This window comes from Balearica regulorum, chromosome 2 (assembly GCF_011004875.1).
Source record: "Balearica regulorum gibbericeps isolate bBalReg1 chromosome 2, bBalReg1.pri, whole genome shotgun sequence".
Taxonomy (NCBI): domain Eukaryota; kingdom Metazoa; phylum Chordata; class Aves; order Gruiformes; family Gruidae; genus Balearica; species Balearica regulorum.
In genome coordinates, this window is record NC_046185.1 from 157462599 (window position 1) to 157477075 (window position 14477).

General features: G+C 37.8%; 1 protein-coding gene across 3 annotated transcripts in view; it reads left to right on the top strand.

The window, feature by feature from the left end:
- PTPRN2 (protein tyrosine phosphatase receptor type N2) overlaps positions 1 to 14477 on the top strand; it is a 674941-nt gene that overhangs the window by 57422 nt on the left and 603042 nt on the right. For all 3 annotated transcript variants that reach the window (XM_075746622.1, XM_075746624.1, XM_075746623.1), the window contains exon 2: positions 12817 to 12867. In XM_075746622.1, the coding sequence (XP_075602737.1) occupies positions 12817 to 12867 (51 nt within the window). The remainder of the gene's footprint in view (positions 1 to 12816; positions 12868 to 14477) is intronic.

The window sequence follows — 14477 nt, forward strand, 5'->3', positions numbered from 1 at the left end:
ATAGAGGATGGACACAAGATTCAGACATACTTTTTCCTTACTTTATATATGCCTTATTTTCCCTTTCATTACAGTCAAACTGTTAGATAAGTCAAACTCACAGTCGAATGAAGCAATCTGAGCCAAGACTTGAAGAAGAATCTATCACTTCATTAGAAGTATGTGTATAACAAGTCAAGAAAGAATGACAGATAGTGCTCCTGAAGCCATATAGAAATTTGTACAACTTGTCACTTGAGGCTTGCAGGTCTCCTTGCCTGTCTCATACTTGGCCACTTCAGGGCCCTAACTACAATTCTTGTCCCCTGCCGTACTTTTCAGTCTCCTGCCACCACCGCACCCCGCTTCTCAGGGAATATAAACTCAAAAACTCATGTACTGTAGAGTTCAGTGGCAGGCAAGGAGCTGTTTCACATTCTCTGTTGAAATCCGTGCACTTTTTGAGAAGAGGTGGAGGCATTGGCTTTACTTAAATCACCATTAAAAACCATACTCTTTAGGAAATGCTTGTTTGCATTGCACTGAATGCTTCCTAGTATCTTTATGCAGCTACTTCTTTTTCTTTAAGGTTCAAAATATTTCTGTGAGATGTGGCAAAGTTTAATAAAGGCATACAAAGGTTATTATTTGTATTACAATGATCATTAGCACTCCCAACTTGACCAGATCTCTATTTTACCAACCACTTATAAACAGATGACAACGATCATAAATTTTAGCATTTAACTAGACAAGACACACAAGATACAGAGGGAAAGTTGTGGTGAAATGATTTGCTGAGGCCAGCAGCAAAAATCAGGACCAAGACTAGAATTACTAGAATTCTAGTCTGCTGGACTGTAGGCTGGAAACCTTGCTAGTAGGTCTGACTTACAAGCAGCTTGATATGTCCTCTTTATTCAGATATCAGGGGACATGCAGCATTAACTATTTGTTAACATATTTTTCTTTTCTGTTCAATAACAGTTCTAAATTTCTTACTCCTATTGCACAAGTTTTGCACAGCCCCTTTGGAGGTTATTATTTACAGAGGAAAAATAACAAAGATAATAAACATGAACAAAAAACCTAGGCATTTTGGACCTAATTCACAGACACTTTGATTCCATCAAAATCAATAGGCATTAGAGGCTAGGTTAATGAGAGCTGGTGACTATATGGCTATAATATAGTAATGACTTTTGGCTTTCTTAATGGTGAAAGGCACCTACATAAACTCCTGAAGTCATCCGGGCTTCAGATTTTTTTTCCTAAATAAATCAATTTTCTCAAGAGCAGTTTTTCCTTATTGTTTAAAGGAGTTTAACAGTTATATGAACTTCTAGAATCTGGGAGGTTTAGTCTTCTAATGATTTTTTTTTTTTTTTTCCCCCTAGAGAGAGAATTGGCTTTGTTTACATTTTAGGAAGGAACTAGAATATTAATTCTGGTGCTACTCCACCTGCATCATATTTGTCATGTTTCAGAATTATCTTTAATTTTCTTGGCTTCCTCCTCAAATTGCTTTAATCATTAGTCTTTTTCTTGACTACTTCTCTGATACGTGCCATTATGGTGCCTGCCTCTCAACAGCTATCCTGGGGAAAAAAACATCTCACTGGATTCACAGGGTAGGCAGAGCTACTTAACGGAGACAACGGCATAATATATTCTGGGACAGCTGGTTCTAATGCTAGCCTCAGATACATCAGGGTGAGTCAGGAGTAATTAGAGACCAATTACTGGTCAAAATCAGGACCATTCACTCTCAGTTCTACATTTTCTTTGAAATTGGTGTAATTTCACAAAAGTAAGAAGAAGTGGATGATTTTACTCTGTAATGAACTTAAACTACTGTATGAAATGAGTTTTGAATCAATACAGGATAGATTTAATTCATTATCAGCATAACAAAGTATTTTCCCAAGTCGGCTCCTCAACATCAATCCCAGACAGGAAAGGGGAGTGATGTCCCTGTACGCGGTTACATACACTACAAGTCCAACAGGACTTGAACAAAGCCACATGGTGCTGCACATTGATTAAATGTCAAGAGATAATTTGTACTGATTGGAACAGCTGAGTTCTTGGTAGCTCTTAAAAAAAATTCTAATACATAAAAATTTATAACATTATTTAATTTTTCTGTGGAAAGAGAAAAGTGTTGGGTATCTTAGAATCATAGAGTCATACAGTGGTTTGGGTTGGAAGGGACCTCAAAGATCATCTAGTCCAAACCCCCCTGCCATGGGCAGGGACACCCTCCACTAGACGAGGTTGCCCAAAACCCCATCCAACTTGGCCTTGAACACTGCCAGGGATGGGACATCCACAGCTTCTCTGGGCAACCTGCGCCAGTGCCTCACCACCCTCACAGTCAAGAATTTCTTTCTAACATCTTATCTAAATCAGCCCTCCTTTAGCTTAAACCCGTTACCTCTTGTCCTGTCACTGCACTCCCTGATAAACAGTCCCTCACCATCCTTCCTGTAGGCCCCTTCAGGTACTGGTAAGCCACAATTAGATCTCCACAGAGCCGCCTCTTCTCCAGGCTGAACAACCCTGACTCTCTCAGCCTGCCCTCATAGGAGAGATGCTCCAGCCCTCTGATGAGCTTCGTGGCCTCCTCTGGACTCTCTTCAACAGCTCAATGTCCATCTTGTATTGGAGCCCCCAGAGCTGGATGCAGTACTCCAGGTGGGGTCTCACAAAAGCGGAGTAGAGGGGCAGGATCACCTCCCTTGACCTGCTGGTCACACCTCTTTTGATGCAGCCCAGGACACGGTTGGCTTTCTGGGCTGCAAGCGCACACTGTTGGCTCATGTTGAGCTTCTCATCAATCAACACCCCCAAGTCCTTCTCCTCAGGGCTGTTTTCAATCCATTCTCCATCTTCACTAAATACTGTTAACTTCGATGTGTAACCAGTATTCTTGTATGACCTATTTCTCATAACTCTGTCCCATACTAGAGAATGCTGCAGCTTCATTTGCAATTCAAATTCCCAGGGTAAATTATATAGATAAATCTTGGTGCCACAGTCCATTGAATTTTACCTAATATTATTCTTTTTCCTTCAAGAACTTTAAGAGACTATGACTTTCTGCATTGACTTTCATTATTTTTCTCCAACACATGAATAATTAATGTGGATTACTCTAGACTGTTTAAACTTTTTATTGAAGAAATTACCAAGTGTATATAATAGTGTCTCTTTCATGAGATGAACTCAGGTGATTTCAGCACTCTAAATAAACATTATAATATGTGATTCAAAATTGCACAATAAAGGTATGAAGCTGTTTTTCCAAACACACTTCAAATAATAACAATAATAGCAATTTAAAGTGTTTTCAATATCTAGCAAGCCTCAATACGGATACACAGAAACAGACAGATTTAGAGTACTGGTGGGGTCCTACTTGGAGCTCATCTGTTAATTGTAGCTCCCAAACCCATGTCTGCTGTTGTCCAGGTTAGAATTATTTTCCTGCAATAAATGACTGTGGACTCTCCCCTTGCACTTCAGACTCCACTGAGCTATATAATTCTTTTTTTTCCTTCCCAAGTTTTTTTTGCCAAGTCCACATGATAATTTAACTGTGAAGTAGAGATGGAGCAAAATGCAGTGTGACTATCTAAGAAGAATGAGGAAGGGAAAAAGAAGGGATCGTATGTGGCAGGTACTGGTCATACTGCAGCTGTTGGTACAGGCATTATTGGTATAAAGATGCTGTACTGTTTTCTAAATAGAAAAGCCAATCATTCCAAAGAGGTCTTCTGCAAAAAATTGTTTCTGCCTTTGAAGTCTGCTCAAGACAGTGTTGGGAGAGGCGCATTACCCCTAAATATTGCGTAATTACTTACTTTTACAGTCAATATAACTGGATGAGAATAGCTGTGAATTCTAGATATGTTTTTTTAAGCACCAAGGAGATACTCATTAAGATTCTCTGTTGCTTGTTAGAGGAAAATGATAAACATATATCTTTTCCTTCCTTTGATTATGCTAATAATGGGAGCTTTCCCAAAATATGAGGCACAACTTTAAAGAACTGTTTTAAAAAAAACACTCTTGGAGACTGATTAGCTTCAGATGATGGGACATAAGCTTCTTTACAATGTAAGTGTTTTGGAAAATTTTGTCTGAAAGAACTATCTTCCAAAGCACATAACCCCCAGGCATGGTTCCTATTTCCTCTAGCTAATGGTTCATTACTTCTTTGACCCAGCCTGCCTTAACCCTGACTGTGCAAGAAGGATAGAATTATGTTATAGTTGGGACTTCGAATTCACTCTCATTCTGCAGTTTTGTAAAACAAGTTCACAGGAATAGACTGACAGTTACTGATGGCTAAAATGAGGTTGACAGATACAATAATGACAGTAGTTCTTTCACAGAATAAATGACAGAGGCCATTGAACTGCAATGCCTGCTGGCCTTTGTGAATAATATTGAAGAAAGCTTTGGGGGTAACATCGTACTCTGCTGTATGTAAGCCTCAGTGTTACCTTTTTAATATCTTATGGCTGTGAATAATACTAGAAGGCTTTGATGCCCTCAGATTTTGTGGGGAAGGATATTGTACAGACCATAACAGGTAAAAAAAAAATCAGGCTGCTTGTTGATGTATTTAAACAGCTAATTTAGAGTCAATGGTGTTCAGCCCTCAAATTCTCTGTTAAGTGCAAAAAAGTTTTTCTCAGTCACAGTTGTGATTTTAGTATGTGTTGGGTGATTTCAGTTTACTGCCCTGTAAGGAAATTCATTTTAGCAGCTGGTGACCAAAAGAAGATATTGAATCGCAGTTATTGAAGGCCTGGTCTGGATCTTTATGACATTTTCTATAGAGCTTGTGAGCACTTCAATTAACAATTTCTATTTTTGAAGGAACAGATCATACATTTTATATTGCAGCGATGCTAATTTTGTCACGATGTTGGCTACCAACATTGGCAAAGATCTTTTGTTTGGGGCTGCGCTACTTGTGCAAAATCACATTTGACCCCTCCTGCCACAGTTAATAGGTGTGGGTAAAAGATTTTGGTCTTGATCCTTGTTCTCCAATAATGGGTTTATCTGCAATTTTTTCATTTAAATGGAGAGCATGTTAGTGTTCAATGTAACTTAAGTATTAGTGGAGATACTTGTTTGCCAGATTATATCTGTGCTCCCCATTTGCTATGTGAGCTCGAGGTGCTAAAGCAAGACTTGGAAAATGTAGCATGAAGAGAATTGTAATTTTTCAGGGGAGGCAATGCAAGTTCTTTTAATATTTACTGTGGAAAAATGACAAAAAGGCACCCCAAAACACACATTGCCTGTATCAGCCATGTTCATTCTGAGCCCTGCGCAAATGCAAATGCTGTTCTAGAGCTTTCCTAGTGATGGTTTTTCCTTGTCTCTTTGCCTCATGAACTATTATTCTTGCTCACATCTTCAATTATTCTTAGTATTGACCTTTCCTCAGTGCTCCTCAGAAGAAAAGCCCTACATCATTGCAATCATGACATTAGTAATCAGATAAGTTAATAGTATTTTCACCACGAAGCAATTCCTTTCTTTAGTGGTGGACAAGCTCAGGCCTAATTACATGCAAAAGAAGACATGTAATCATTTTTTTTTTTTTTCTAAATGCAGAAAGGACAAAGTACACCCTCACTTAGTGAGAAATAGTATCATACATCACAACATTTTGTACTATTTTGCCTATTATTTAGTCCATCAATCCATACATGTTGAAGGGCAAGTGATATAAAGAAGGTAATCAAAGCACTAATATGTACTGTCATTGAGACTTCAGGGGCAAATCTTGGCTCTAAGTAATGACATACTCTCTTTTTGAATGAAAACTCTATTCCATGGTGAATTATTCTGGCTAGGGTCATATTTCAATATACAAAACTCAGTGTATGAAAAATGATTGAAAGAAAGAGTGATTCTGAGATGAAGAAGTGTTAACACCATATGGTAACGCTTATGGGAAATATTTCCTTACTTTAATTTGGAAACTTTTCACGTAAGAAATTGTACAGTCCTCCCGTTAACCACTGGAAGGATTTCTTTTGTCAGCTTTATGACTGTTAATTTGGATTACAGTAAGGCCTGGATTCCTCACCAGGGATCACTGTTTAGTTGTACTAGGCTTTATACATGCAAACAACTAAAAAAAAAAAATTAAAAAAAATCTGCCCTCAAGAGTTTACAGTCTTACAAAAACAGACACCTATTACATTCAAAGCACATAAAAGGTGGACTAAAGGAAGAAGATCAATGCTCAGTACTTATGCTGTTATATATTTTTCTCACTTTCTCTCTTGGGAGAAAGAGCTCCGTTAGTATTACGTGATCCTTTAATATTATTTTTGACCAAATTTATTTACTTTTCTTTCATAGTTAAACTACTATTCCAAGCTGTGTTGATAAACCAGCACAAATTCTACTGTCTTGATAAAATGTCTTTCTCAGTGAAGAATATTCTGGATATCCTGAGAAAGAGAGAACATGGCTGAACCTACTCTACTCCTGAAAAGCTCAGAACAGAGAGAGCAAGATGGAGCAAATTCTGCCCCTCTCTTACCTCCTGTCTCTTTACCTGTCTCCTATCAACACACAAAAAGGGAGGTAGATAAGGAACAGTTCAGCATGCTAGAAGAAGGGGAGGGCACTTCCACAAAAGAGTGAGACTGGAGATCCCAAAATTCAATATCAATTGAATAATATTCAATATCAATCTCCAGTGAGACTGGAGATCCCGAAATTCAGCAATCAATAACAATAACAAGGTGTCAGACATGCTGTTTACTTGCATGAGTGAAAGGAGAGGGCACGGGTAGGAAGGTCAGTGCCCAAGTAGAGCATGCACGTGCTCGGGAGGCACAGAAAGGGGTGACTGCATCCTATTGGTGGAACAATGGTTTCTTGGAAAGTAGAAGAGAACAGGTAGGAGTTAGAAAAACACTTCTTGCAAAAAGAATGGAGGAGTTTGGAACAGAATTAAAAGAGAAACAGAAAAAAGAAAAAAAAACCCAAAGGAAAAAGGGGCTTAAAAAGGAAAATTTAAAAATTAGGGCCAGGGAATATCCAAATTTATTATTAAAGTGAATGTTAAAATGAAACTAAAGTAAAGAAACAGTAGTTGATTTTTTACATACAATTGAAAGGTTTTGAGTAATGAATAATACGTTACACAAGTATGTACACCTATAGCACCTATGTAACAACAGAGCAGGGAAATCGAGAGGAACTCTGCTTAAAATCCAAGTACATTTTTTCCCAGCCCTACCTGCAATTTTTTTTTTTTTAATTCTAGGCTTGCTAGGCATATATGTACAGCAGACCGATAAGGATGTGTTGAACACATCACAGCTTTAGTGGACTGAACAAATTTTTCTCTCCTCTGTTAGTGAGAAGAATATGTCTCCATCAGATGACTTCTCTATTCAGTTTTCTGCAGAGAAACCATGTTTGACTTTTCCTACCAATCAGTTTGCTCACTGTTTTGCACTATCTTGACTTTTTTCAGTTAGTTAGAGCTATCCCGGTTGTGTGAGCTGAGGATTTTTAAAATGTCATTCTTGGACCATATTTCTTAATTTTACTATAGGAAAATAAACATGTGCTCTCTATTTGGAGTCATTCACAGCTGGGGTTAAAGACCCAGCCAGGCCCGTCAGGCATGCCCAGTGTTGGCATAGCCAGGTGCTTCCTTTTTTCTTTCTTCTATTAGCAATGTTTAGCAGTACTTCCCCTTCAAGGTCTCCTTCCTGGATAGCAACTAAATCTGAAAGAAGTAGATACATCTGGAGTGAGGTTTTATTTTAGATTATTGAAAATGGTAATGCTGGCTAAAACCTTGTGATGAGGTGAGGTTGGTATGGTCTGCAAGTGTGAAGAGACATGAGTTGATGCCATGGCAGTTGAATGAAGAACATGAAAGGAAGAGGCAGAGAACCCCCAAAAACAGAAAGGATTTAGGAGGTTTGTATTTTGCCAATTTCTGATTGACAAGAAAAACTTAGCTGTTCTTGCCTATTGTTTGTTTTCTTGTGTTGATGGTCGTAAGATGATTTTTGATAAAGAAGGGCTATGGCCTGATTTTTATGTCAGTTAATAATAAAAATGCTTACAGATTTTGGGCATTCTTAGAAGACACATTTAATGTATAATTATTGTGGGTTGGCTCACTGGGGGAAAGGACAGAGAAATAAACACAATACAATCTGCCTGATCAGTGGATTTTTAAAAAATTATTTTCCTCATGAGTGAATTACTACAGCCTTTCCTAGAGGAAGTTCAAGTGATTTCAGCTGGTGCCTGACTGTTGTAACTAACCTTCAGAGGCACCTCTTATAAATTCAAATGAACAGATATTCCAGCGTGGTTTAAACTTTTCCCTATTCTGTCCTTAGGAAAGCAGAACTGCTGTATACCTCATGAAAGGAGGAAGGGAATAGTTTTATTAGTGTCTCATGAGAATAATATCTTGACAAAGACATTTAAACTTTTAGGTGCTATACTTGCAAGACTATTTTGTGATTATGTTGTGCTGATTGCCTGAGAAACAGTACTGGACATGTAGGGCAGAGGGAGAGGAAAGGGAGGTAGATTTTGTGAGATGCTGTGAAATCTGCTTTCCTGGATAGTTAACAGAGAATACACCATGTAAATGTAATATATAGCATAGATGCCTGCCCTTATTTTAAGCAGTCATAAAATTAAAAAACATTAAGAAAATGTGTGTATATTTGAGTGGGTTCAATACAAATGGTCCTCATACCTGACACAGTAGAATTGCAGGCTACCAAACTCTGTGTTTGGTTTGAGGGATAAAGTTACATATTTATTTATTATTCGTGAATTCTCTCTGAGATGATACCTACTTACCTTGGTGTACGGAAGTTCACTACGTTGGTTTATATTACACAGTCAGTCTGTGCTTTTCTGACCTGTAGTGAGCTCTACTCATGTAAGCTCTCCTGGAATTCACTGTGGCAAATCATTGAGAAGATAGCTTGTAAGCACGTGATTTATGTCCGAGGAAGTAAGTGGACATACACCACACCTTTGCAAATCCTTATATTTAAGAATGTGGAAAAAAAAAAAAAATTATCCATGTATATGGGATAATCCTTACTGCTGTATTAATTGGATTTTAAATAGCTCCACTATGTGTCAGGGAAGTACTCTCCCTATATTACGAGATGTGCGGCATAGACGTGTGCCTTGGTTACATGGGGAGAGCATAATCAGCTGAACTTCTTGTAGGTGCTGGTGTACCTGTGCGCAAGTACGTCATTGCTCCAAATTTCTTTGCCACTAGATGTGGGGACCATATACATGTTAGTGAAAAGGTGATTCTTTCATGCAAGTTAAGAAAGAAACCTGTATTTAAGTTCTAGGTTAAGCAAAGCAATATACATGCACCTGTTCAGTTTTAGTCTCCGTCAACTACTTGAATACTTACATCGAGAATTTGTTATTTCAGGGCTACTGTATGAAGTAGGATTTGGGGGTTTGGGTGTTTTGGTTTTTTTCAGGGTTTGAAGGTATTGCATCTACAGTTTATGTGTTTTGGGAGAAGATCTCTTGTAGAGGGTTTGTTTGATAGAAAATGAAATTTAATTCAGTTCATGCCTTATGGGATCAAAATTAAGTGCTTTTTGGAGACAATGCCACTTCAGTCTTCAGTGGTGACTTATTTACCCCCATTACTATTAGTAGGTAGATGATATTAAAAAACAGAATATGATGCTTCTTAATGTCACAGAAAATAACACCAAAAGATAAATTTGGAATTAATTTAGCATTTTGACTGATTGGGTGAAATATGCATAACAAACTCTAGCAATAAATAACTTGAAATACAATATTTTTCAAGGATTTTTGGAGGTCCTTGTAAGTCTATTTTAGGGTAATCATAGATAGGTACAGTTTGGCATGCATTGACTTTATTAATTTGCTCTCCAAGACACAAGTTTTCAAGGCTAATTGTGTCAGATGCCTTGCTGCAGTAAGCATAAAATAACCGACTATTATTAAAAGAGAAACTAAAACATGACAAAATCAGTTTTCTTTTGTTCTTTTAATGGAAAATATATTAGGTGATAAAGCAAAGTGTATCAAGCAAAATCAGAGTGCATTTCAGAGTTCTGTACAGAGGTAGTCTGGCTGTTTATTTCTCTGTATCTGAACATACTCATTCTGTTCATCTTGAATCTGGGTTTTTCTGCTTCTGAGAATATCAGTATGCTATAGGATGGCTGACCTCTAGCAGGTGGCCATGGGCAGCAGGTGGCTGTGATCCAGCTCCCAGGTGCTTCAAAATCAGCAGGGTCTGGGTGAACCCAGGGTCACTGCTTTAATGTGCCGCTCCACTAGAAACATTCCTGGTTGAAACTTCTCATCTGATGTCTTTTGGATCTACAGCCCGGCCGCTGCAGGATGGGAAGTCAACTACAAAACTGCCTGTTGTCTAGCAGTCACAAGGCACCTTCTGCAGTCCTTCACAGATGTTTCAGGCTTCTGGTTTTAATTCTTTTGTGAACTCTCAGGAAAACAAGGCAGAAAGATTAAACCAGAGATTTTTCCTAACCATAAAAAAATTTGATTTTAGAAGTGGTAATATTCCTGTTTTCAGAAATCTGAAGCTGAAGTATATCTTTCATTTTTCTGCTTTCTATTAGCACTTGAAGTCTTTTACCTTCTTTTTTTTTCTGCAAGTGTTCTTTTTTTTAAGTGATCATTACTATGCTTTTAATTGGAGCGGCTCTTATGCTGTATACTCTGTGTTGATGTGTTTTGGTCACTGCCTGTCATCATTCTTATGTTCTTTATGAGTCAATATATAGTTAAGGCATCCTTCTGCTTTGCTGGGTCAGTACCAAGGCTGCAATCAGATATCTTCAGTGAGTTTTTGGACACTGTTTCAGATCAAATGGCTGTTACAGTAGACTTGTCTGGAGCAAAATTATATGCATCTCAAATATGTCACGAACCACAGTTTGTGGATTGTGTACACACACACCTTTCTACCATACTGTTCTTGCAGAAGCTTTACTGGTCTGAAACTTCCTCTACCTTTCAAAAGCTACCAAATGTATATCCACAGCCTACTGGTGTGTAAGTAAAAGGACGAGAGAATGTTTTTATCGTTGTGCGTATTGCAGGCTTGCATTACCTGCTTAAGGTTATGTATATGTGGTCTTTGCAGGCAGGTGTGGGACAGGTGTAAGGGACTCTGTTGGAGCTCCAGTAGGTCTCCAATTCACATAGATGTTCTTGCCTAGCTCAGACCTAGCACTGCGCTAATAAATCCTGCTGAGAGACACAGTATATTAGTTCAGGCTTAATGATGTGCTAATACAGTTACCTGCTGAAAGGCTATGCAGGCATACATAAGTCACTCTATCCCCCGAACTTTTCTTTTAGCAGGGTTAGGTCGCAGGTAATTCATAGGCAGAGAGTCTTGAGCCTTTCAGTTTTTTTGATAAGAATAGCCTAACTTAATCCATTTGATTCTCTGATGAATAGAGATGCTTGTACTCTGTGCTTCCATGGAGATAGGCACGGCTGGGGAGAGAGGACTTGCTCCTGTGTTTAGATGTGGTGAAGTTCCTGGCTGTTTTTTGATGCATAGTGTGAAACTGTTCAAGATTGCTTAATTTCTATAACTCCCTGTGTCCGTTTATAAACTTAAGGTACTTCCCAAAGAAGTTAAAAGGCTTGATTGTGAAACTGTGTTCTCTAGGGCAGTTACAGCCTCATTCCTTGGATTTTATCCAGTCCTGGCTCTTTATCTTTGTTAGAAAACAAAGTAAAGAAACTACTGGTTGGGTTAACAGAGTGCATGCCCTTAGCAGTAGCACAATATTTCATGCTGCTTCTGTACTTGGTCCTTGTCCCCGTTCCTCAGTGTGGAGTGACCAGAGCAGAGGTGCATCTTGCCCACTTCTCTGCTGCCCTCATGAATATCAGCAGTTCTTCATTTCATTTCAAGATAAAGGGGATAATAACTAGTGTGTCATTACCTGTTTAGGTGATGCTAGCAACAGGAGAACAGAGTACTTCATTTGTAAAGATGTGTCTAAGTGGATGAGCTGGGATTGCCAACCTGGATGCAGTTTCTAGGGTGAGGTATGGGTCTGGCATAGCAGGGGCCCGTAAAGCACCATGGTTTGGAACAAATTTCCTGCTTTAAATGGAGAAAAAACAAAACAAAACACAACCCTAGGATATTTCTCATAGACCTGTACTGATTTGTCAGTTGTCTCTGGAGGTACCATGGTGTTGGTATGGGTGGCTTAATTTTTAAGCCTTTCTCCAAAAAGTTAGTGCTCCTGATGATCTAGGCATGGTCTATGGCTGCAGTTACTAAATCCAAGCCTAATTTGAGCAGTTTATACCCGATTCCTAAGCTTGTCTCATTGCAGCAGAAATATCTTGAGGAAACTCCTGATTTCTTGGTGTATATTTTTGTAGTGTATTGCAGCATTACTGTGCTGTGGTATAATACCGTATTCAAAATTGAGAGAACGTAAGGTTCCTCAAGTTATTAAATGAGAGATGTGCACTGAGAAAACCGCACCCTCAGTAGAAGAATGAGGGGAAAGAAGAACATCAAAGGTTATTCTGGACATAACCAGTTAACAAGATGTGCTGTCTAACCAGACTTGCTTCCGTGTTCTTTACTTTCTGTGCTGCTCAATTTAGACTTCTAAGGCCAGCGAAATGTCTGACTCTTGCTGAGTATTTAATGGCCTGAGAGGTCTTCAGTCTGAGCTAATTATCCACAGTTTGAAACCTGTATTAATTTTTACCTTTCTATTGTGTTTTTAGGCTGCCTGTTTGAGGATGACCTTTGCAAATCTTTTGAAATCTGTGTAAATGGTAAGTCTTGAATGTTTTGTTTGCTGACTACTCTGTCCTCTACTTCGTAATTGCTATGTGGATGATTCAATAAGCCATATCTATATACGAATGAGAAGGAGAGGGGGGGAAAAAAATAGAGTATCAGTTATGACTATTCTGGTCAGCAGTTAGGGGAAATTTAATAGATTTTTAAAACATATAAATATTCTCTCAACCTCGAACAACATAATCTTCTTTTATGAGAAATAGATTGTCATTAAATGAAACACACTGAAGTATGCTAAAATTAATTTGTCTTAATACAGGGTGAAAATAACTGTCTTGTTATTTTCAGATTGTTCACCTTTTTAGAGGATGATCTTCAGTAATTATCAGTCTCCTTTTCTTCAAAAGGTTATTTATTAGAATAAGAAAGGTCTCAAAGAGATACTACAATTGTTCTTGGTTATGCTGTTTCCTTTTTTCTGTGATTTTTGAACTATGTAAAAGGACCTTTCTTCTGCTCTCCTTCAGAATTTCCTTTCAGTAAGTAAAAAAAACCAACACGAACGTATGAATGAGTCTACTGGAATAGTAGGAATGACTTTTCTAAGAATAGTTGAAGATCGTTAATGTTCTATATAAAATCATTTAGGTCATGGTGAAGGACAGATCATGTTTAGAGAGTGATCTCTTGAAACAATTGCTGTTGTAAAATATGTACATTTGTAATTAGGGATATTTTTAAGTATTATATATGAAATTTCTCTTTGTAAATGTATGGCATAAGGAAAAAGTAGTTTTGTTTTCCATCAAACACAGGACCCAATAATGTGGGTCTGTTTATATAAAAACTTTAATATCCTAATCTAACAAACATTTGAGATTAAATGAGATTAAATTCTCAGTATTGTCATACATCAGACAAATGCATGCCAGAGAGGGAATAAAACCAGAAATATGGTTGAGGAGTTAAGAGGAATTAAAATAGGTAAAAGGTTAGAAACAATGCCTTTATTAACATGTCTGAAGATAATTATTGCGTAAAATTGTTATTGGAAATTGTTACAATAATATGCAAAAATTCTGCACTGACAATTTCCATGATTTGACACCAGGAAGGGCAGTGGCAGTTTTCTACAGCAGTGCGTTTTGCTGACTACCAGTGGTCTTCAGTGCCTAGGTGTGGTTTTCCCCAATGCAAGTATCTTTAATCGGGTTTTATGATAGGCCACCCTTGTATCTGGCAGACAATGTATAACAGGAGTTTATGCAACAGATGAGAGTAAAGAAGTATATGTACTTTAACTGACAGCAAAAAGTCTTCAATAAAGGTTACTTCATAGCTTCTTGCTCTACCTGTTTTCTTAATTGAAGATGCAGTTTTTAAAAACTCAACATGACTTTCATTAGAGTGCAAAATTAAACTATGGAAATCATATCTGAATTCAGAAAAGACTACTTCTGTAGATGTAGGGGGTTTTTTTCTGTAGATGATGGGGGTTTTTTTCCCCACTAACTGGGCAAATATTTTCTGGAGTGGATTTTAAATGCTGTCCTTGATGCAAGTAAAAATACACTATTCTTGAGAAGATTAACAGAATCTTTGGAAGATCATACTTTGAAGTACTAAAATACTATCAGAATTT